General features: G+C 50.9%; 1 protein-coding gene across 1 annotated transcript; it reads left to right on the forward strand.

The window, feature by feature from the left end:
- Positions 1–2,188: 2,188 nt before the first annotated feature.
- Positions 2,189–4,319, forward strand: LOC123086819 (transcription termination factor MTERF15, mitochondrial). The gene has a single exon (XM_044508634.1). It carries the CDS (start codon positions 2,359–2,361, stop codon positions 3,328–3,330), a length of 972 nt encoding a protein of 323 aa, XP_044364569.1. The 5' UTR covers positions 2,189–2,358; the 3' UTR covers positions 3,331–4,319.
- The last annotated feature ends 14,574 nt before the right edge of the window (positions 4,320–18,893 follow it).

Here is an 18,893-nt window from a genome sequence, read left to right on the forward strand (position 1 = left end):
GCTGGTTTTAAGGAAAATCGGTTTTATCTACGTTTTTGTGAATAACCAGTTTATACAAAACTATGTTTGGATTAGAAAAGTAAAAAACTGGCCGCTTCAGTTATTTGCTTGGATAGCCCATAATTTGTGAGTGTCTTCTCCGGTTCGTAAACTTCGCTCGTCACTACTTTCCCCAAATTAGCCGCCATGGCTTCTTCATCGAAGCACGCATGTGCCGCTGCTCCCCTTCAGTTCATCCTCAGGCCCTTCTGATTCTCCTCCGCCATTAGCTCGTTGACACCGCTGCTCCATTCCTGTTGGTCGTAAATGAATCAGCGCCTTTTGCCGCCATCTATTGCTCGGCTCCCCTCCGTTGGCGCTTCACCAGGTAGACGCCACTGAAGGGTGCGGACGGCGGCAAGGACTTCCACTCGACGACTCGCCGTGCGCAGCGGCTGCTTTACCTCGACGTCGGCAAGCACGGACGGCGGCAGCGGCCGATTCCCTCGACGACTCGCGCGTTCGTGTACTGCGGCAGCCACTTCCCCTCAGCAACACGGCGCGCGCGCGGCCGGCTACTGCCACTTGGACTCGGTGCCTTGGCGTGCGCGCACGACGGCAGCTTCTTTCCGTCAACGACTTGGCGCATGCGAACGGCGGTGGCCTCTTCCACTCAACACACAAGACAACGGTACAGCACTTCTCGAAGTCAACAATTGGAAGAAAACGTGCGCTAATGAATTTGTTGCAGAAGGATAAATCAGCTACGTTGAGTTTCTGTAATCGTGTTTTCACAAAAACAACTAATAGTGGTTTTTCGCAAAACGCATATTCCTGATTTTGTGGAAACTGAATCCTACTTATCCATGTTTTATCTGCGATAATCAAATATGATTTTAGTTTGTTAGGCGGTTGCCTCAGTTGACGGAAAACTAGTTCTATTAAAACACGGTATCCAAACAAGGCCTAAGAGAGATTTGGCGCTCGTCGTGCCGAGAGAAATAGTCAGTGAGGTTAGCTGTATGTTTTTTGGGAGCAACCAGTTAATGAGCGTTCCTTCGGGAGCCTCAAAATGATCAGCGTCACTTAGCGCGCTTTCAGCCATTCGTTATGTGTCGTGCTCTGGATGCTCTCTTCGAATTTTGTTTTTTTATTTTTCCGCACGCGTTTTCGACTTTTTAAACGTTTTTTCCGGTTTTTTCGATATTTTGGTTTCTCCCGGTCTTCCTTAGCTTTTCGATTAAAAAAAAATTTACGCGAAAAAACGCATTTTTTTCCGCAAAAGTCACGGATTTTTTTCGCGAGAGGCACGGTTGTACTTTAGCGAGAGTTACGACCGTGCCTTTCGGAAACGGAGAGGCACGATTGTGCTTTCGTGAGAGTCACGGCCGTGCCTCTTGAAAAGGGAAAAACAAAACGCGTTTTCTGTTTTTTTTCTGTCACGAGAGTCACGGTTTTGCTTCCGCGAGAGGAACGGTTGTGCTTTCACGAGAGTCACGGCCGAGCCTCTCAGAAAAAGAAAAAAAATACGCGTTTTCTGTTTTTTTTCTTCCGCGAGAGTCATGGCTTTGCTTCTGCGAGAGGCACGGTTGTACTTTGCGAGAGTCACGGTCGTGCCTCTCGAAAACGAAAAAAAACGTGTTTTCTGCTTTTTTTTTCTTCCATGAGAGTCACGATTTTGCTTCCACGAGAGGCACGGGCGTGATTTCGCGAGAGGCACAGGCGTGATTTCGCGAGAGGCACGGACGTGCCTCTTTCGGATAGGGAAAAAACTGTGCTCCCGGTTTCGGTTTTTCGCCCGGTTTTTTTTGGGAAATTTTTTTGTCAAAACCTATCAACATGGTATCTAGTTTTGAAGATCTCGACACGAGGAAAATCCAATGGCGAAAACGGTTCGAGATTTAGACACACGGTTTAAAAAATAAAACATTTTAAATAAATGAATCTACAAAAAAAGAAAAACTCTCAGGTTACGACAAGTGGCGCACTGCATGTGCGCCACTTGTTGCGACCTGATAAAGTGAAGTGTTCTTTGCAACGAGTACTGATTTTGATGTTTGTAGGGAGTCGAGGGCCAGCTCTGGGCCTGTAAGTGTGGCAAGTGTGCCAGCACGGCACGGCCCATTTATAAACGGGCCGCCGTGGGTCGTGCCGCGCCAGGCATGTTTAACGGGGGGCGAGCCGTGTCGACCCATTCGGTCAGGTCTGCTCCTCCTTCCTGCTCGTGCGACCCGGAGCCCCTCCTCCCTGGTTCGTCAGTCCACCTCCGCCTCCCAGCCATACAGGCCACTCAACCAAAACGAGGTCAGATTCTCAATCTCCACTCGGAAATCAGTACCGTGGTCATCTCCGTCGCCGCCGCCTGCCGCCGCCATCGCCATGGCTTTCGCTCTACGGGCCCTTCACCACCGCCTCCCCCGCTCTCTCCACCACTCCAATCCCCTCTCCACCTCCGCCTCATCCCACGACCTCCGCGAGCTCCTCCGCATCCAACGCATCCTCGGTGACCCCGCAGCAACCACCCAACCCCCACAAACGCAACAACGCCCACTAGCCTCCAGCACCACGGACCTGCACCGACTGCTCCACCGCGCGGCCGGCCTCAGCACCGCCGAGGCCACGTCCCTGCTCCACCGCGTCCCTAACACCCACCGCCTGGGCCACCTTCTCCAAGAACTTCGTGGCCTGCGCCTCCCGGCGGACGAGATCAAGAACGCCCTCGGGTCCGACCCCGACGGGCTCCTCTCCATGGAGCCGGGCGAGCCGTCCCGCCTCATCGAGCTCCTGGACGAGCTCCGCTGCCGGGCGCCCATCAAGGACCAGGTCCTCTCTCACGGCGTGCTCAGCGCCGCAATCGCCACGAGGCGGCGGGTAGAGCTCCTGCACGAGCGCGGGCTGAGCCGGCGGGACGCGCTGAGGGTGATCTCCGTTGAGCCCAGGGCAATTTTATATAGCCTGGAGGATGTGGAGAGGAAGGTGGAGTTCTTGGTGGGCAGGATGGGGTTTGAGATCGGTTGGCTGGTGGAGTACCCGGAGTTCTTGGGGATAAATCTCGACAGGTCGATCGTCCCGCGGCACAATGTGGTGGAGTATTTGGCGTCGGTGGGTGGGCTTGGGGACCCCATTGAGATGAGGCATTATGTGAGATTCAGCCGCCTCAAGTTCTACAATCTGTTCGTGAAGCCATACCTGGAGTGCGAGAGGATTTTCGGGGGCCTAGTCAGGGAGAGAAAGGATGAGGTGAGGCGCCAGCATCCGGTGGGGTTGTGGAAGCTGTTTAAGCCGGCGAAGTATGAGAGCACTGAGGAGAATGTGAAGGACATGAAGTTGGTTGTTGAATCACTTCATTAGCTCTGTTCAGAACACCAACTGGTACCGATTTTGAATGGGGCTGCTCATGATTCTGGGGATATTTGTGGTGGTAACAATGTGGTTCGTATTGTGAAACCGTATGTTTGAATTGCAGTGCACTGCATTCTGCCAGCAAAATCAAAATGTCATCTGTGCTGATCAAACATGGAACCGATTGGAATCTGCAAGATTAAGTAAATCGAGTCCTAGGCTCCTAGCTTAAGATGAGGTCAATTACAATGACCCCATCATGAGAGCTGGTCTCATCAGGAAGCAAACAAGATAATAGTTTGATGAAATCTGGCAACTTATGGAAGGCTCATCTCAAGTTACCAACAAATAGGTAAGAGAGGCAGTCACTCTTTCTATATTTTGAGTAATCAATGATCATCGGGGGATAATACTCGATAGGTTGCTAAAATGATTATTAATGTTGGAAGACTTGTGAACTTGGTGGTCTTCTTGGAGAAAGGTTATTGTGATACAAATTATATAGGCGGCTAATTTTTCACCTGAAGTTTTCGCAAAATCAAACTGAATGAATAAGCAGATGACATAATGTGTGCTGTTTTGCTTGGAATTTGTGTACGAAGATGGCAGATGATAGCAAAAAGTGATGGATCTGGAAGAAGAAAACAGCAGCGAGGCTAATACACAGTTTTAATATTGTCATTAGAAGTGAGGAAAAAATCATAGGTACTCAGGTAGTATGATTTTGTTGCTGGTTCTTGCATGATCTGTTTAGCACAGAGGATGTAGGATTTGTAAAATGGTCATGCTTCCTAACTTGTATCTGTTGGTCAGTAATACTGTGTAACAGGGTTGACATTCTCTCCACCTAATGTGCTATGGATCCTAACTCTTTCTCTATTAGATTATTTATTTCATAGGAAATGCCAAGCTGATTGTTGCCATTTCCCGTACATATAAATACAGGAGATATGACTCTTGGTTATTTTGAATCACAGAAGCTGGCCTCTGGTTCTATCTGTCGTAGTGCTCATTGTCCTCAATGCACAATATCAATAATAGTTTACTCATTTAATATTTTTTTGGTCCGTGGAAATTTTCAGTCTGCGTTTAGAAGTTAATCTTTTTGTGATCGATGACATAAAGTATATTATTTATTTAATTTTGTATTTCTGGTTATTACATTGGCAATGTCCTGTTGTATGAAGATTCTGGTTTGGGTACAGTTTTACCTTTCAAAGAATATTACCTTGCTGAAAGCTTAGTGACCCATTGGCACATTGAAAGATGTCCTTACTTCACATTCAAGGAAAGATAGTTTGTTGATGCATTGCTGCTTTAAGGAAAGATTAGGGGGATTCGAACTTTGTTGATGCATTGCTGCTTTAAGGAAAGATTAGGGGGATTCGAACTTCTGATTGGTGAGCTACAACATGTCATCGTGGACAATTTTTCACCAAAAATGTTTTGTTCTGTGATAAGCTGCTATAAAAGTGAAATAATTCATGCTCTTGGTAAGCCATCATAGCATTTAGAGAGTAGTCATATCTGCACTTCTGCAGAAGTAAAGGTGGAGGGATGAGGAAGCTTGCTCTACTGTTTATAGCCATGGTAATTTTGGAATTATGCTGTTTTATGTGTGTATCAAGTATGGAATCTGTCCGATGTAAAGTTCTCAAGCTATAACCTCATGTGCATTGAACATGGATCTTCTTCTTTTGTCAAGTGTGGAGGTTTTCCTTTTTACCACACAATAATTAATGTTAGAAAAGGGAGCTGCTGGAAACTAAGGCCCCCCTTTGGTTTGGAGGAATTTTGCAGGAATTCTATAGGATAGGATTTCTATAGGAAAAATTCCTTTAGGCCTCCTTTGCTTTGTAGGTTTGTAGAAATTTTATAGAAATTTTATAGGATATGATTTTCGAAGGAGAAAAGAAAAAAAATCCTTCAAAGCCTTTGGTTTGTAGAAATGGATTTCTATTCCTATGTAGGATATGAATCAATCTTTCATATTTTGAAGGAAAAATAACATTAGCCTAAACTCAATGCAAAAATTCATATTTTATGCATCAAATGACATTTTTTTTCTATAAGAATTGAGATACATGTCATCTCATTTTTTATGATTTTTCCATTCCTATGATACATGTCTTGGCATAGCGGTAAAGTTGTTGCCTTGCAACCATGAGGTCACGGGTTTGAGTCTTGAAAATAGCCTTTTGCATAAATATAGGTTAAAGCTGTGTACTATAGACCCAGAGTGATCGGACCCTATGCAAGCGGGAGCTACATGCACCGGACTGCCTTTTTATGATCACTATGCAAGCGGGAGCTACGTGCACCGGACTGTCTTTTTAATGGTATTTCTATCATATGAACCAAAGAAGACATGAAGTTGATGGTGATGACATGATCCATTGGACCCTGGGTTTGAACGAGTTCACTCCCCCATTCTGAACCCATCAGATTACTTTGGTTTATAAAAACTAACAAAAATAATGTCGTTGGGGAGCCTTGACCGCACTCTGCACCAGCTCAATCAAACCAACAAGTGACCACTGTCGTGGTTCTAAGCCTGACAGTGATGTAGGGGGGGTACGTATGGAGAGGCAGGATCTTAGCTGTGGAGAAGTTGTAAGCACGCAAGGTTTACGAGTTCAGGCCCTTCTCGGAGGAAGTAATAGCCCTACGTCTCGGAGCCCGGAGGCGGTCGACTGGATTATGCGTGTATGAGTTACAGAGGTGCGAATCTTTGTCTCGGAGGGGGGTGGCTTATATAGAGTGCGCCAGGCCCCCGGCCAGCCCACAATACCAAGTGTTCAATGTTCATTAAGGCGAGACGTTACTGGTAACGCTAGTAATAAAGTGCTATGATGACCATAAAAAGCTACTTAATGACCGACCGTTAGCGTGCGGAGTGACTTTAGGTCTCCTGGCCGTCGAGTGGTTGCTTCTTGGTCGAGTGTCTTCGAGTCTGTCGAGTGGAACACCTTCAAGTCGATTGAAAGGTGATTTCTTCTAGAGATGTCCTCGGGTAGGGTAGGTAGGACAGGTCCATGACCCTACCCTAGGTACATAGCTTCATCATTAGCCCCCGAATGGATCGAGGTTTGAGTGGGGAAGGATTTGAGAGCTTCTCCGACTCGTTTTTCATGTCGTGAGCATATCTAGTTTCAGATCAACGGGCCTGAGTGATGGCAGCAACTTCCTTTCCAGTCGCCTTGATCCTTTCTTAATTCCTCGTCGAGTGGGTTTCTTTATTTGTAAGGCTTCGAGTGATGGTGTGGAGGAGATCCTTGGTCTGACAAGTTATTCGCTGCCCGCGGATTTAGTGGGATCCGAATTTTGGGAAGCGCGCGGGACGGGGGAGGCCGCAGTAATCGGACGAGATAGAGCGGAGCCGCCTCGATCCCCGCGCCACCTTTTTCGCCACGTATCGCTCGTGCGGTCGTTGCGGGATTTGACAGGGCCACCTGGGCCTACCCGTCAGCCACTCGGGAGCGGCCTGATATAAAGCGCCTGGACCGGAGTTCCCCGAGTAGTGCATCCCATTACCTCTTCTCTCCCTCACGTCCCTCCGCCGCGCTCGCTCTTGCCCTAACACCACCGCACCGCACGCGCCTCGCCGGCGACAATGGGGAGGAAGAAGACAGCAGCTCTGGAGCGGGCCAAGAAGGCGACGACGAAGTCGAAGGGGAAGGCGACCAGCCGGGGCGGATCTTCCTCGCGGTCTGGCCTGCCGAAGGGCTGGATCCAGGGCGACTGGATCCACTCAAGGATCTTCCAAGACGACCTCGACGACTTGGCCGAAGGGGGGCTGATCCCCTACGACGCGGCGTGGCTTCCGGGGAAGGAATCCGAGCCGCAGCCTCGGGAGGGTGAGCGCGTTCTTCTTGCCACCCACGTCGACCGTGGGTTTTCCTTGCCTCCTCATCCTTTCTTCCGAGGGTTTCTGAACTTCTTTGGGGCTCAACTCCACCATTTTACCCCCAACTCAATCGTTTATCTTGCTGCGTTCATTTCCTTGTGTGAGAACTTCTTGGGTTGTCGACCTCACTGGGGTCTTTTCAAGCATATTTTCACTTGTCGCTCCTAGACAGTGAAAAGGGCTAATCCGAGTGACGAGAGGACCCAAGTGATCCAGATGTGTGGGGGTCTTGGCATCCAGACGAGGGGAAAAAGCTCCTTTCCGGCCATGATTCTCCTTGATTCAGTTCGCGGATGGCAGTCGACTTGGTTCTACTGCAAAGACTAGTCGACGCCAGGGCAATCGACTGGCCTCCCTCCTTTTACCATGGACCGAGTGGAAAAACCCTCCCCTTTGAAGGTGCTCCCGGAGGAGAAGGAGCACGTGCAGGTGCTGGTCGACCGAGTGGTCCAGCTTATTCGCGACGGGGTCACTGGTATGGATCTCTTGGAGGTCTTCCTTCAGCGGCGCATCCAGCCTCTCCAAGCTCGAGACCATCCGATGTGGATGTATTCGGGTCTTGAAGACTCCACTCGGGTCCACCCGGAGGAGGTCGACGACGACACGCTGGAGAAGTGGCTGTCTGGCATTACCGGGAATAAGGACAATCCCAGGGGAGCCAGGAGAGTCCCTCCATTCGACCAGTCCCACGCACCCGAGCAGGTCTGATTCTGAGTTTTTGCTTGTAATCTGAGTTCACTCGCGTAGCCGTCTGTATTGCGTCGACTGACTTTGTTCTCCCTGCTTTCTTTCAGGCCATTATTGAAATGTATTCCATGCCCAACGGGGAGCAAGAGCAAGCTCTGGAAGGCGAGGCGAGTGGCGGCGAAAGCGGCGAGGGGGCTTCCGATGGTGAAGGGGACAGAGGGAGAGACAACTCAAGCGCTGGAGAAGAAGTCGAGTCGCCTCCTCGCAGGGAAAGGCGATCCAAGCTTGACCAAGAACGACCGAGTGCTCGCGACAAGGCAACTGCTCCGGCTGGTCAGTCTTCGAAGCACCCTCGGATCTCTTCACCAACCCCGGCTGGGAAGGCGCCAAAGCACCCCAAAGTTGCAGAGCCGAAGACTCGGAAGGCGCTGCCAAAGATCAAGATCGATATCCCTGTCGCGTCCGCGTGAGTGTCTCTCCTTGTATTCACTCGACGCTCCGTGTTGTTTGTTTTTCTTGTTTTAACTGGATGAACTTTGGAATTGTTAGCGCTGCCACTTCCGGAACCTCAGCTTACAGGGATGATGATGAGGCGATGGAGGATGCGGTCACTTCTAATCCGGGTATGATTTCTGCCATACTATCTTTTTTTTGGTCGATTCAACTGTATCGTGCATCACTGGGTGACATGCTTTTGGCAATTTGAACCTTGCACGCTCCCAACATTATTGACCTCCCTGATGATGAAAGAGAGCCCGAGAGGCCTTTGACGAGGAAGAACAGGCGAGCTCCTGCAAGCGGGGCGCTACAGACGACGGCGAGGGCGGAACCAGTTGTTCAGGACACTGGCGACGTCAATCGGGGTCCTGTTACCTTCGCTGAGCCGCTGTCGAGTGCTTTGCCTTCTTCATCAACTGCTCAGGCCCCTGTCGACCTGCCTTCAATTTTTGCGACCCATCGTGTCCCGGAGGACGAGGTGAATGCTGCTAGGGAAGCCATTCGTCAAGCGGGCATTATGATGGAGAAGATGAAGGCGGTGCGGGACGCCAACCAAGCCGCCTATGATGCCAGCTCGCCCCTTCAGAGCAATGTTCAGGTTAGTTGGTTGCCGCTTGTTCTGTTAGGATATGCTACCTGAAGAGTCTTTCCGAAAATCTTTGCATCTGCACACCCACTGGGTGCGTCGATTGAATTCTTGGACTAGTGGGGGCACGCTGAGTGCACCCACTGGGTGTAGTCCCCAAGACTACGGTGGACTGCTGGCAGTCGACTGTAGTCTTAGTATTTTGTCGAATGTATAGTTTGTCTCTTCCACTCGGTCTGGTCGAGTGGGATCAGAACCGGTGGGGGCACGCTGAGTGCACCCACTGGGTGTAGTCCCCGAGACTATGGTGGACTGCTGGCAGTCGACTGTAGTCTGAGTTCTTTCTCTCTTTTTTTTGGACTCGACTTCGGCGGGCCGGTCGAGTGGGGTCAGAACCGGTGGGGGCACGCTAAGTGCACCCACTGGGTGTAGTCCCCGAGGCTATGGTGGACTGCTGGCAGTCGATCGTAGTCTTAGTATTTATTGCCTTTGTTGTTTTTCGCTGTAAAATAACTTCTCCCCTTTGACTTCAGAAATCTTGCGATCTTGGAGCTCGCTTTGCTGACTTGGAGAAGCAGCAGATTCAACTGAACCTTGATCTGGAGCTGGCCAGGACAGAGCTGCAAAAGGCCAGAGACGGCGCCGCACGTAAGACTATTTTGTCGACTGGTTAGTTTTAGGCTTGAGTACCCTTCTGCTATTTCCGAATCAATCATCATTTCTTTGCAGAAAAACTAAGAGAAGCTCTGGCGAAAAAGGATCAGGACTTGGCTGCTGCTCGTAAGGAGGCTGACGACAAGACCGCTCTGACCGAATAGAAGCTGGCTTCGGTCGGCCAGTTAGAAGAAGAGAATACCAGGCTAAAGACCACTCTGAATGAAGCCAACAGGGAGTGTACACGCTGGAAGAAGGATAACCTCAACCTGAACGAAAAGATGGAAGGCATTGCTCGCAGGAGGGACGATCTCGAGAGCTACTTGAGGAGCCTTGCCAAGAAGTTGTATATCAAGCTTGAAGGTGCACATTTAGTTCTGACTGATTTTTTTTGTGTCGACTCAGTGTATGAAAATTGACTTATCCTTGGATCGTGAATGCAGAGTTTTGCCAGAACTTTGAAGAGGAGACTGGGCGGATCGAACCAGGTTTGGATCCAATCAACTCTCCCGTGAAAGATGAAGCTGCCATGAATTTGCTCCGACTGGAATCTCGCATTGACGGTGCCGTGGACTACTTGGCTCGACTGAAGGTCGCCATGTCACGGATCGACCCGGCACTTTGGCCAGAGGCTACGCTCCAAAATGATCTTGAGTCTCTGATGACTCGTCATAACGGAATCCCTGACCGAGTGCAGGAGTGGAAGAAGTCTTCTGCTCGGTGCGGCGCTGATGTGGCTCTGTCTTTGGTTCGTGTCCACTGCAAGGAGGTGCGACAAGACAAGCTGGCAACAATCAAGGTCGCCAACACCCAGAAGCATGACTTCCGAACCTTTATGGAGACTTTCATCGCTGCAGCCACTCGGATAGCCGACGGCGTCGACCTGGATGAGTTCGTCGAGCCTGCCAGCCCTCCTCCCGCGGAGTGAACAAACTCTTATGTCCCACCTTAAATTTGCCTTGGAATGCCGAGTGGTTTTTGTAACCGTTAAACTTTTTCGGGTCGCATGCCCGAGTACCTCGATCCGTGATCCAGAACCTTTAGGATTTTATCTGAACTTGGTTTACCGTTGAATATCTTTATGAATCTCCTGCTGAGTGAACCCAACCTTTATTCGAGACAACTTTTTGTATTCGCAGCACAGCTCCGAAGGAGGGGGAAGTAGTCGACCCATGCCTTGTATTTGTGGCGAAGCTCCCCAGGGGCGGCGGCGGTCGACCCACACCCTGTTACTGCAGAGTGGGACGAAGCGCACATTGTATTTATGGCGAAGCTCTCCAGGAGAAGGGTGGGGGGGCAGTCGACCCGTACTTCGTTACTGTAGAGAGGGATGAATCGCGCATTGTATTTGTGGCGAAGCTCTCTAGGAGAAGGTGGCAGTCGACCTGCCCCTCGTCGTCCTTGAGGATTGAGATGTGTTTGGGAGAACTTAGGCGAGTACTGGACTGTAGCTAAGCCCCCCGAGTGGGAGGATTGCTCTCCACTCGGTAGGGTTTTTTCAAACTTAGGCGAGTGCCTGACTGCAGCTAAGTCTCTAGGTGGGAGAACTTAGGCGAGTACTGGACTGCAGCTAAGCCCCCGAGTGGGAGGATTGCTCTCGACTCGGTAGGATTTTTCAAACTTAGGCGAGTGCCTGACTGCAGCTAAGTCTCTGAGTGGGAGAACTTAGGCGAGTACTGGACTACAGCTAAGCCCCCGAGTGGGAGGATTGCTCTCCACTCGGTAGGATTTTTTTCAAACTTAGGCGAGTGCCTGACTGCAGCTAAGTCTCTAAGTGGGAGAACTTAGGCGAGTACTGGACTGCAGCTAAGCCCCCGAGTGGGAGGATTGCTCTCCACGCGGTCGGGTTTTTTCAAACTTTGGCGAGTGCCTGACTGCAGCTAAGTCTCTAGGTGGGAGAACTTAGGCGAGTACTGGACTGCAGCTAAGCCCCCGAGTGGGAGGATTGCTCTCCACTTGGTAGGATTTTTCAAACTTAGGCGAGTGCCTGACTGCAGCTAAGTCTCTGAGTGGGAGAACTTAGGCGAGTACTGGACTGCAGCTAAGCCCCCGAGTGGGAGGATTGCTCTCCACTCGGTAGGATTTTTTTCAAACTTAGGCGAGTGCCTGACTGCAGCTAAGTCTCTAAGTGGGAAAACTTAGGCGAGTGTTGGACTGCAACCAAGCTCCGAGTGGGAGGATTGCTCTCCACTCGGTAGGATTTTTTCAAACTTAGGCGAGTGCCTGACTGCAGCTAAGTCTCTAAGTGGGAGAACTTAGGCGAGTGCTGGACTGCAGCTAAGCCCCCCGAGTGGGAGGATTGCTCAAGCTTAGGTGAGTGCCTGACTGCAGCTAAGTCTCTAAGTGGGAGAACTTAGGCGAGTACTGGACTGCAGCTAAGCCCCCGAGTGGGAGGATTGCTCTCCACTCGGTAGGATTTTTTCAAACTTAGGCGAGTGCCTGACTGCAGCTAAGTCTCTAAGTGGGAGAACTTAGGCGAGTGTTGGACTGCAGCTAAGCCCCCGAGTGGGAGGATTGCTCTCCACTCGGTAGGATTTTTTTCAAACTTAGGCGAAACGGATTCGCAGCTAAGCCCCCGAGTGGGAGGCTGGCTCGCCACTCGGTAGGATTTTTTCAAACTTAGGCGAAACGGATTCGCAGCTAAGCCCCCGAGTGGGAGGCTGGCTCGCCACTCGGTAGGAAACTTTTTACAAACTTAGGCGAAGCGGATTCGCAGCTAAGCCACCCACTGGGGGATTTCTTACGCAAATAAAAAACAATAATAATCACTGGGAAAATTATAACGCTCTTGTCTTTGATAAATAAACTACAGGAGTTTTTCTTATTACATCTCATCCGAGTGAGAATTTAGGTATAAAAGGGGCGGAGTAGCTCCGCATTCTAGGCTCGTGGCTCATCGATCTGGCGATCGACATTGTAAAGATGATACGCTCCATTGTGGTGGACTTTGGTGACGATGAAGGGGCCTTCCCAAGTAGGAGCGAGCTTGTGTGGTTTCTGTTGATCCACTCGGAGGACCAAATCTCCTTTTTGGAAGGCTCGACTCTTCACATTTCTGGCATGGAACCGACGTAAGTCTTGCTGATAAATGTTCGATCGGATCATAGCCATTTCTCTTTCTTCTTCCAGGAGGTCGACTGCGTCTTGCCAGGCTTGTTCTGCTTCATCTTCGGTGTAAAGCTCGACTCGGGGTGCATTGTGAAGTAGATCACTCGGCAGGACTGCTTCCGCTTCGTAAACCAGAAAGAACGGGGTTCTTCCAGTCGGCCTATTCGGGGTGGTCCTCAATCCCCACAGAACTGACGGAAGCTCGTCGACCCATGCACCTGCTGCGTGCTTGAGATCACGCATCAGCCGAGGTTTTAGTCCTTTGAGAATCAGACCATTTGCCCTTTCTGCTTGCCCATTCGACTGGGGGTGGGCGACCGATGCGTAGTCGACTCGTGTGCCTTGAGAGGCGCAAAAAGCTCTGAACTTGTCTGAATCAAAGTTTGACCCATTGTCAGTGATGATGCTATGCGGGACCCCATATCTGAATGTTAACTCCCTGACGAAACTGATGGCAGTGCAAGCATCAAGATTCTTGATAGGCTTGGCTTCAATCCATTTGGTAAACTTGTCGACTGCCACAAACACATGTGTGAAACCGCTCCTGCCTGTTCTCAATGGACCAACCATATCCAACCCCCAAATAGCGAAGGGCCAAACGAGTGGAATGGTCTTCAGGGCTGATGCGGGTTTGTGCGACATGTTGGAGTAGAACTGGCACCCTTCACACTTGTCGACTATCTCTTTTGCCATTTCATTTGCTCTTGGCCAGTAAAAACCCGCTTGGTATGCTTTAGCCACAATGGTCCGAGAGGACGCATGGTGACCACAGGTCCCCGAGTGGATCTCATCAAGGATTATCTGGCCTTCTTCTGGTGTTATACACTTCTGACCGACTCCAGTCGCGCTTTCTCTATACAATTGTCCCTTTATGATTGTGAAGGCCTTGGATCGACGGACGATCTATCGAGCCTCTTCCTCGTCATCCGGGAGTTCCTTCCTCAGGATATACGCGATGTACGGTATCGTCCAGTTGGGGGTGATTGCCAAGACTTCCATGATTAGGTTGACCACCGCTGGAATTTCGACTTCAGTCGGATCCGTGGCACTCTTTGGCTACGAGACTTCATCTGTAAAAGGATCTTCTTGGACTGACGGCGAGTGGATGTGTTCCAAAAACACATTGCTGGGGATGGCTTCTCTCTTGGAGCCTATCTTTGCCAAATCATCAGCTGCTTGATTTTTTAGTCGGGGGATGTGATGAAGCTCTAACCCCTCGAATTTCTTCTCTAACTTTCTTACTGCATTACAATAACCGGGCATAGCTGGACTTCTGACGTCCCACTCCTTCATCACCTGATTAACCACCAAATCTGAGTCGCCATAGACCATGAGGCGACGGACGCCGAGTGAAATGGCCATGCGCAACCCATACAAAAGTGCTTCATATTCTGCTTCATTATTGGAGGAATCAAAGTGAATCTGGAGAACATATCTGAGCTTATCTCCTCGGGGGGAAACCAATACTACCCCAGCACCGGAACCATTCAGCATCTTAGATCCATCGAAGAACATGGTCCAGTGCTCTGAGTGAACCTGAGTCGGAAGTTGCTGTTCAATCCACTCGGCGACGAAATCTGCAATTGGTTGGGACTTGATAGATTTCTTTGCCTCAAACTTGATATCTAGGGGAAGGAGTTCAATCGCCCATTTGGCCACTCGACCAGTTGCATCTCTGTTGTGCAAGATCTCTGACAACGGAGCGTCGCTGACGACTGTAATGGAATGATCAGAGAAGTAGTGGACAACTTTCTTTGTAGTCATGTAAATCCCATATACGAGCTTCTGATAATGAGGGTATCTTTGCTTCGATGGGGTCAAGACTTCAGAAATATAATATACTGGGCGCTGAACTTTGAAGGCCTTTCCTTCTTCTTCCCGCTCGATCGTAAGTACTGTACTGACAACTTGTCCTGTGGCTGCAATGTAAAGCAGTAAAGGCTCCTTGCTGATTGGGGCAGCAAGCACTGGCTGGGTGGAGAGCAGAGCTTTGAGCTCTTCAAATGCTGCATCTGCTTCCGGAGTCCACTCGAACTTGTCAGACTTCTTCATCAGTCGGTAAAGAGGCAATGCCTTTTCACCGAGACGAGAGATGAATTGACTCAAAGCGGCCAAGCAACCTGTAAGCTTCTGGACGTCATGCACACGCACAAGACGCTTCATCCGGAGTATAGTACCAATTTTTTCAGGATTGGCGTCGATTCCCCGTTCGGAAACGAGAAAACCGAGTAGCTTTCCGCCTGGAACTCCGAATGTGCACTTTGATGGATTGAGCTTGATATCATACCTCCTGAGGTTGGCAAAGGTTTCAGCAAGGTCAGTCAGCAGGTCGGAACCCTTCCGTGACTTAACCACAATATCATCCATGTATGCCTCCACATTCCGAGTGATTTGGGTAAGTAAACACTTCTGAATCATCCTCATGAACGTGGCTCCGGCATTCTTGAGGCCGAATGGCATGGTAACATAGCAGAAGCACCCGAATGGGGTGATGAAAGCTGTTTTAATCTCATCAGGTCCATACAGACGGATCTGATGGTACCCGGAATAGGCGTCTAGAAAAGACAGTCGCTCACATCCTGCAGTCGAGTCGACTATCTGGTCGATGCGGGGGAGAGGAAAATGATCTTTCGGGCAGGCCCAATTGATATGTTTAAAGTCAATGCACATGCGAAGTGACTTGTCCTTCTTGGGAACCATGACAACATTGGCGAGCCACTCGGAGTGGTAGATTTCTCGGATAAACTCCACAGCTAAAAGCCGAGCTACCTCTTCGCCAATAGCCTTTCTCTTCTGGACGGCGGACCGTCGGAGATGTTCCTTGACAGGTTTTACTTTTGAGTCGACTCTCAGGCGGTGCTCAGCCAGCTCCCTGGGAACACCCGGCATGTCAGAGGGCTTCCATGCGAAGATGTCCCCGTTTTCACGGAGGAACTGGATGAGCACTTCTTCCTATTTGGAGTCGAGCATTGTTGAGATGTGAGTCGGAGCAGCATTGGGATCGGTCGGGTGAATCTGAACTGGCTTCGTTTCACCGGACGACTGAAAAGCTGATTCTGAAGCAGGCTTCTTGGCTCGTAGTAACTCACTCGGGTCAGCAGTCTTCTGGTACTCTTGCAGCTCGACCACTGCCATCTGAGCATTAGCAATCTTTGAGCCTTTTTGAAAACACTCTTCTGCTTTCTTCCGATTGCCTGTAATGGTGATCACACCTTTGGGACCAGGCATCTTCAATTTGAGATACACATAACATGGTCGGGCCATGAAGCGTGCATAAGCCGGCCTTCCCAAAATAGCATGATAGGCACTCTGGAAGTCTACAACTTCAAATGTCAACTTCTCTTTCCGGTAATTCTTGGAATCACCAAAAACCACATCAAGGGCAATCTGGCCGAGTGATTTAGCCTTCTTCCCAGGAATGACTCCATGGAAACTCATGTTGCTGGCGCTGAGTCTGGACATCAGAATGCCCATCCCTTTCAATGTCTCTGCATACAATATGTTCAAACCACTGCCACCATCCATTAGGACTTTGGTCAGTCGAGTGCCTTCAACCACTGGGTCGACCACCAGAGCTTGCCTCCCAGGGGTGGCAATATGCGTTGGGTGATCAGACTGGTCGAACGTGATGGCAGTCTGGGACCATTTCAGATAACTTGGTGTCGCCGGAGCAACCATATTCACCTCTCGATTGATGACTTTCAGTCGACTTTTGCTCTCAACGTCAGCAAAAATCACCAAGGTGGAATTGACTTGAGGGTATCCGTCGTCACTGTCCTCTTTGTCCTCGACTTTGTCCGACTCCTTTTCCTTACCCTTGGGTTGCTTACCCTGGAACTGTTGGATCAAGAGTCGACACTGTCGAGTGGTATGTTTCGGGTAAATGAAATTACCCTCTTCATCTTTCTTCGTGTGGACGAGACATGGCAAGTCCAACACATCATTTCCGTCCTGGTCTTTAACCTTTTTGGGGTTCTAAGGCCCTTTAGGTTTCCCTTTAAACTTTCCCTGAGTTATGGCCAAGGCTTCCCCGGGAGCAGCTGGCTCGGCTTTCTGCTTCTGTTTCCGATTGGAATTCCCTCCGGTTTCTTGGGCAACTGACTTCAGCTTGCCGCTCCGAAGTTGATCCCCATCTTCACCATTAGCGTACTTGGTGGCAATCTCCATCATCCGATTCAGGGACATCTCTCCGGTTCGACCGAATTTCAAGCTCAGTTCTCTGTACTTGACGCCCTCCTTGAAAGCACAAACCGCTTGGTGGTCAGGCACATTCTCCACCGAGTGATGTAACGTGATCCACTTCTGGATGTAATCCCTCAAAGTTTCATTTGGTTTCTGTACACAAGACCGCAGTTCCGTCAGCCCTGCCGGTCGCTTGCACATGCCTTCGAATGTGGTGACGAACACTAGAGAGAGATCCTCCCAAGTGTAAATGCTGCTAGGCGCCAACTAGTTCAGCCACACTCTGGCCGAGCCCTCTAACATGAGAGGCAGGTGCTTCATGGCCACTTCATCATTGCCGCCGCCGATCTGGACGGCCACTCGGTAATCTTCAAGCCAAGTATCGGGCTTGGACTCGCCAGTGAACTTACTGACTCCAGTCGCCAACCTGAAGTTGGGAGGAATCACAGCGGCCCTGATGGCTCGACTAAAGCACTCTGGCCTCGATACATGCACTCTGCTGTTGGTAGGGGCATCTCTGTCGTGACCTTCTCGGTGAGCCCTGTTCCGGTCGACCAAACCTTGGACGAGAATGGATCTCGCGTCAAAGCCTGGCCCTCTGGGGTCGACTGAAACCCTTCGCCCACCACTATGAGTGCGCCTGTCATCCTGCTGGCGAGGCACATACGACCCGCTCCTCGGGGGAGGCGTGGGCACTCGACGCCGACCGTCACGACCGACTCGGTGTTCATACTATTCATGGTTCCCATACTGGTCACGCCGGTCCCCACGTCCCTCACGCTTCGGGGGCGATCTCGGGCTGTGAACCGACTGGACTGTGTCCGTGGCAACAGATCTGCTGTGAATCCTGTTCCGCGACTGAGAAATAGCGGAATTCTGATCTCCTGCTGCCCGGAGCAACGCTCTGATCTGCAGCAAGCCTCTGCCAGCCTCCGACTGGGAAGGCTGAATTGACTCCGCTATGCGGGCTGCAGCTGCTAAATTCTGAATCGGAGTTCGATATACCTGCGGGGGCGGGAAAAGCTGACGTCGACTGGATTCGGGAACCCGTTGTCGCGCCCGCTCGTCGAGTGCTCGCTGGAGGTTTTCTAGTCGAGCACGCTCGGCCAAATTTGCCAGGTGCGCGTCCTCCAAGGCGCGAGCCTCGGGGGTTTCTCCAATGATAGGAGTGTGCAGTGCATCCATGTTCCGGCGGCGAAGTTTTTCCCTCTGCAGCGACGTGAGAGGCTCGGGAAGATATTCCTCATGGGGATGCGACGGGTCGCCTCCGCCCGTGCCTCCGTCGGTGCTGGGAAAACCGGGAGGACTGGGTAGTCCATCGGCCATCAGAACCTCCGTCGCCGAATCGCTGCTACCGCACTCGGATGCGGTCTCTGCGGAGCCAGTCGACAGATTGAACAGGCCGTAGAGGGATTCGTCGGGCTCGATCGCCGCGACTTGAGGGATGGCCGACTGACGGGCCACCGCGTGTCTCACCCACTGCTGAAGTCTCGACCGACCGGAGCGCTTGCGCCGGCGGGAAACGGGGAGGGAGGACAGCACAGGAGCCGACCGGTAAGGGGTCGACGGTTGCCGCAGGAGAACGCCGCGGACGCACGCGCGAAAGTGTGTTGCCCCGCGGACAGGGAGTGCGTCCACGTCGAGCGGAGCCTCGTGAAGCCAGGCGGAGTCGTCGGCGATGAACGTGAGCGCGCCGAGACGGATCTCGCGGCCCTCCACCAAAACTCCGTCGAAAACGATGATGATTCGGGTCGGAAAAGATCGCAACTCCTCCAACAAAACGCTAAAACACCGGCCCCACGGTGGGCGCCAACTGTCGTGGTTCTAAGCCTGACAGTGATGTAGGGGGGTACGTATGGAGAGGCAGGATCTTAGCTGTGGAGAAGTTGTAAGCACGCAAGGTTTACGAGTTCAGGCCCTTCTCGGAGGAAGTAATAGCCCTACGTCTCG

The sequence above is a fragment of the Triticum aestivum genome, chromosome 4A, assembly GCF_018294505.1.
Source record: "Triticum aestivum cultivar Chinese Spring chromosome 4A, IWGSC CS RefSeq v2.1, whole genome shotgun sequence".
Lineage (NCBI taxonomy): Eukaryota > Viridiplantae > Streptophyta > Magnoliopsida > Poales > Poaceae > Triticum > Triticum aestivum.

Bases quoted from the DNA above. Each gene is read 5' to 3' on its own strand.
- LOC123086819 (XM_044508634.1), top strand. From the start codon at position 2,359: ATGGCTTTCGCTCTACGGGCCCTTCACCACCGCCTCCCCCGCTCTCTC.